We start from the raw sequence: 5,540 nt of genomic DNA, 5'->3' as shown, positions 1-5,540 counted from the left end.
CTACTCACTATCTTCACACACACATTACATTCCTCTCCCGTCACCTTGTCACCCTCTTTTATATACCAGACTACCCTATATATCTAGTAAATACTAGAGCATTCGCCAAGGTACGGGATAGTTCTAGAAACGTGGCGTCACACTAGTCATGTGACCTCGATGACGCAACAACAAGAATCTTGTACAATATCCTATTATTAAATGGGTTTATTCCATTGCTCTAAAGTTAACTCAGTTTTACCGAATATACCACAACATTCCGGCATACTGACTAATAGGCCATGAAAACCCCACAACTAAAGAAAATATCTCATACATTTGTATTGTAGATTATCTAATCATTTTTGTGCATTTTGCGTAATAAAAAAACAACAACAGTTAACAGCAAGATAACTGATATGTCATATATAACCGATGCTAAAAATAAGATAGCTATAATTATGTTCCACAACAAGAAAAATTATTCTACTTATTACTAATTAAATGAAGGTTTGTTTGTTTGAAGTTAAGCATAAAGCTACACAATGGGCTATGTGTGCTCTGCCCACCACGGGTATCGAAACCCGGTTTCTAGCGTTGTAAATCCGCAAACATACCGCTGGTGCCACTTGGTGCATTAAGTGAAAGAAAGAAAGAGATGCATATCTTGTATTTTTTGTAATGATGTTTTTGTTTGTTTGTTTTTAACATAAACTTACTTTTATAATATTTCTTTGCGAGTGTTTGACATTGTTTAATAAGCTCTTGTATCACATTTTCTTAAGTTTTAATTTCATAAATCATAATAACAAACAAACTAAACTTATATTTTAACCAGCTGAGTATTTCGTTTTAAAATACATAAAATATCTTCAGTCTATTCACCGTACTAATACAATTTAAGTATGTCATAGCCCACTGTTTCAAAGACAAGTGTCATTATTAAATAAGTTATAAATAATTATCCTAGTTTTCCCCTAAGAATGGTAGACCTTTCGAAAGCGCTAGGGCTATAGAGTTTCGTATTTTTGTCTTCTAAGTTATATTTTACAAGCTTTAGCCAGTTAGAGGGTAACGTACATTGATTATTTTGGATTTAATAAACTTAATAAGCTCGTCTTAAAACTTGGTAAAAACTAAATTTGCTTTAAAGTTTAATATTTGGGCTTTTGTTGTTTCAATTTCTAGTTAGAAGTAATGACAATAACAACTGAGGATAATCATACTAGTGATAAAAACATGTTATCCATTGCGGAAGGAGAAAATGGCAGAACAAACTGTTATGCAGTTTATATGTTAAAAAGCAGTAGGTATGGGACTTGAATTGTTGTTGTTTTTTGAAACTCTTAAAATTAAACTTTAACTTAAGACTTTAAATTATTTCAATTTTTTTTTCTAGTGTAACATTACAAAAACTTGTACAACTTTTTCGTTGTAGGCTTTCCCTTATTATTATTGAAACCATATTTTAAATGTCTTTAGGAATGTTTTCTTTTTAAGTTAAAAATAATAAAATTTAATTGCAACTGGATTTAAATGGGCTTACAACTTACTTATGACCAGTGAGTTTTTCTATGCAAATAATGCTCCTGATAAGCTAGAGTATCTAGTGAGTGGTAATAATATAATAATAAAATTAATAAACAGAAATAGACTAAAAAAATCTCCAAGTAAATTAATAAATTATCCGTAAATCTTCACAGATCAGTGATTAAGTCATACGAGTTAGATAGAAATTTAAAAGTTTACTCTTTATGCATAAAAATTATTGCAGTATCAAATGAAATGGCATTAATAAGTTCCACATATACTTGTGTAAAATGTATTTTTATTAAAGTAAATCATTTACTACTTGTAAAATGCTTTCTTAATCCTCTTTCTAAGTATAGTCTAATTTGCAATCGTAGCAGCTAACCAAGCATCTTGTGTAATTTCATGTAGTGGCACAGTGTTGACAAGGTATAGCAACTCATTAAGTGTGTGTATGTGTGTGTCAGTAATGAGAGCAAAATTGTTTACTACACTGTTATTACTTTAGTAATTTCTTATTCTGTGGAATCCTTAAACCAATATTTAATAAATTAAATAGCAATGTCAGTTTAATACTATAAAACTCAATTATTTATTAGTTAATTTTGAAAAGGATGGAATTATGTATCAGGTGTTAAATTATTCTAGTATTGCCTTGTTTGTATTATGTACATAAGTCTTTTTTAGCAGATATAAAAAGACATAAAAAAGCCACAGTTAAATATTTAACACAAAAATGTTAATTGTCAGTTATGGAGGAATTCTTTATAAAAGCAGGGTGTGGCTTAATAACTACTATGCTAGGCTACAAAGGTCCAAGGTTTAAGCTGTGATATGCTGATGAATGTGTTCCATACTTTCATTAGTTGTGGTGTTAAAACAGTGATAGTCAATCCTGCTTCTGATTGGTTGCCCTTTCTCTGGTTAACAGTTCTAAAGTAGGGGTAGCTGTACATAAACTGTGTCTCTGACCTTGCATTCAGACCATGTGGTACATCAGTTGTTGCTGAGGTTGAAAATATCAGATTTAAATTATCCAGGAACTCTAGTGCACTTATAACATATAAGAATATGTAACACAAGGTCATTAAGGTGACCAAGTGAAGAAACAGACATAATTTAAATGTACCATCCCCCCCCCCCCAATATACATAAAATAAATAAAAGAAATTCAAGGTAGAAGCACACACACCACATCTTCTGCAAATCCATTTGTACCAGGGATTCCATAGCTTACAGTTGTGAAGAATTGAGTTAGCATATCATTATATAGTCATAACTTCTATTAATAATAATTGTATATTTTGGGTTGTCATCTTGTATAAACTTAAACTACAGTGTATGATGTAACAATAGTTGCATGATATTGGGTGCACAAGGTGTTTATTGTTGATTGATTTGGGACATAGAATTTTTTAAACATGCGACATCAATGTATGCTGAGCTGTGGTATATAAATACTTAACTGTCAAGATAGGTAATGAGATTATGGTTAGTAGGTTCTCGTTTAGTATTTGTTCCATTTGTACTATTTATACAGACAATACCATGTAAGTGGCAACTTGTTGGTGCTTGATTGGGTTTGCCACTTGTGTGAATGTCACTTGTCCTATGTTTATGAATTGTCTTGTGTAACTTCTCTTTATATGTTAATAAATAGTTCCTGGAGTTACTTGATGTCTCTTTATTGAGTTAGTTGAGCCTATTGTAGATGATTCAGTTGCCATGTTAGAACACTAAATCATCACAACTATACTTATTTCATCCCTAATATTATCCTTCTACCACTCTAACAAATCTCCCTCAGGTAGTTTATTTAAGCTTCTAATGAACATAAACACCTGGATTTTATTTGGGAACTTTGGACTGGTATGTACTTTCAAGGAAGCTAGTAATGAAGATGTGCAACTTGTATGTAGTTTGTAGGTTGGAGGAGAAGCTGAAGGCTATCCCAGTTAAAGTAGATAAAGAGATAGGTAAAGTGTTGGAAATGGCAGCAGGATTTCAAGTTTCAAGAGGAGCTTAAGCTTTAAAATGCAAGGGATACATAAACTAACAATGAGTTTCAGAAACTTAGAAATAGTACTATTAGGGTTAAAAAATAATGGATTTATTTGTAATGAAATTATTCTATAGAGCAACAGATTTCAGCTCTTGCCTTGTGCAGATGAAGAACTATTGGAGGAAAGGAAAACAAAAGGGTCAGAGAAGGATGTGAATGATAAACTTAAGGAGGTTATAGTTATATGTGATTCCTTGACAAGACGTGGATATGGATAGGATAGTCTGTGGGGTGAATAGGGAGAAAAGAATTAGATTATGCTACCCAGGGGCACAAATAGACGATATAACTGACAGAGCAAGAGATATAACAAAGGGAGCTAGTAATGATGCAGTTTTTGTTGTGCACATAGGGGGCTAATGATGTGGGGAAAGGTAGGTCAGAGGAGCTAGTTAATAAGTACAAAGGGTTGATAAAGGCATTTAAAAAAAGAGGCCATAACTTAACTTGGATATTGCTGAGAATTAATTGTGGGGATTAAATTATGAATAGATCACTAGGCTAAATGCTAGGCTTAGGTTATTATGTAAGGATGAACAAATTGGCTAGTTGGACTTGTGGGGTCAGTTCAATGGGAGAAGGGAACTTTTTGGAATGGATGGTTTACATTTGAATAGATTAGGGTCTGGCTTGTTTGCAAGGGCTATTAACTCAGCTGTAAGGGAAGTTTTCAACTAGGGCTAAACAGTGATGAGAGTCGAGATCAACTAAATGCAAAAAGAAAAAAAAGATCTAGAGAAGTTTAGCATAGGAAATGAGTAGAAAAGTAGTTCTAAGAATAGGCTTAATTGTTACTATTGTAATATTAGAAGTATGAGATATAAAATAGATGACTTTAGTTTAGGGCAATGGTAGGAATGGAGGACTGATATATAATGGGAATAACTGAAACATGGTTAAATGTAGATGATTTTGATGACAGAAATTTCTTTAATGTACAGAGTTAAATGTTATTTAATAAAAATAAAGTTCTAAAGAGAAGGGAGGGTGGCTTTATATGTAAAATGTGAGTGACATCCTGTTGAAGTTGAGGATATCAAAGATAATAGCAAGGATATTGAATCTGTTTGGGTTTCTATTAGTGGATATAAAGGGTAAAAGCTTTTAGTGGGTTTTTGTTACAGACCACTATATGATATTACTGAAATTAGTGAGAAAATTTACATTGAGATTAAGATTTCAGCTGTTAATGAGGTCATAATTATGGGTGATTTTAATTTCAGGCATATAGATTGGGAAATGCTAGAGTCAAACCATGAGAGAGAAAGGTTTTTGGAAACTGTCCAAGATGGTTTTCTTCACCAATGGGTCAAAGAGCCTACTAGAAACAATGCTATTTTAGATTTATTGTTAACTTCTAATATAGAAATTGTTGAGAGAGTGGAAATTGGGGAACATCTGGGTGCAAGTGGTAATTGCTCTATTAGGCTCAGTGTTTTGCTGCATATGGAGATAAGAAATAATGATATTTCAAACAATCAAATTTTGAAGGGATGCAACAAGAATTATCTGTTGTAAATTGGGCAGCTGAGTTATTTGGAGACACTGATCAGATGTGGACAACTTTTAAAGATAAATTTTTAAATATTCAAGATAAACATATTCTTTATAGAAAGAGAAGTGTGACTGCAAGTAAAATACCACCTTGGCTCACAAAGGGTATAAGAGAGAAAATTAAAGAAAAGTATAACAAGTTTAAGAAATTTAAATTGACTGGAATGACAGGAGATTTAGAAGATTATAGAAAATCAAGAAAGTTGGTCAAACAGTAAATTAGGACATCGAAAAGGATGTATGGAAAAAGGTTGTCTGAAAATGTAAAAATTAACAGTAAGTATTACTTTAAATATATTAAGGTATACTTTAGTGACAGATTTTCTTGTAGGCAGATTTTGTTAAACAAGACCGATGTCTGTAGGTTTACTTTCTACTTAGAATTCTTCTCAAGAAGTCGATAAGCCGTCTTAAC

The 5,540-nt window shown here is 32.1% G+C and overlaps 1 protein-coding gene across 2 annotated transcripts in view; it reads left to right on the top strand.

The window, feature by feature from the left end:
• Window positions 1-994: 994 nt before the first annotated feature.
• Window positions 995-5,540, top strand: part of LOC106463911 (protein Njmu-R1-like) — a 48,003-nt gene continuing 43,457 nt past the window's right edge. Inside the window, exon 1 of one of the 2 annotated variants that reach the window (XM_022391548.1) lies at window positions 995-1,289. In XM_022391548.1, the coding sequence (XP_022247256.1) occupies window positions 1,177-1,289 (113 nt within the window). In that variant the 5' untranslated portion in view covers window positions 995-1,176. The remainder of the gene's footprint in view (window positions 1,290-5,540) is intronic. The other variant, XM_013923991.2, reaches the window with a different exon arrangement.

This window comes from Limulus polyphemus, unplaced genomic scaffold, assembly GCF_000517525.1.
Source record: "Limulus polyphemus unplaced genomic scaffold, Limulus_polyphemus-2.1.2 Scaffold1515, whole genome shotgun sequence".
Taxonomy (NCBI): domain Eukaryota; kingdom Metazoa; phylum Arthropoda; class Merostomata; order Xiphosura; family Limulidae; genus Limulus; species Limulus polyphemus.
This window is presented reverse-complemented; position numbering and strand designations above follow the sequence as displayed.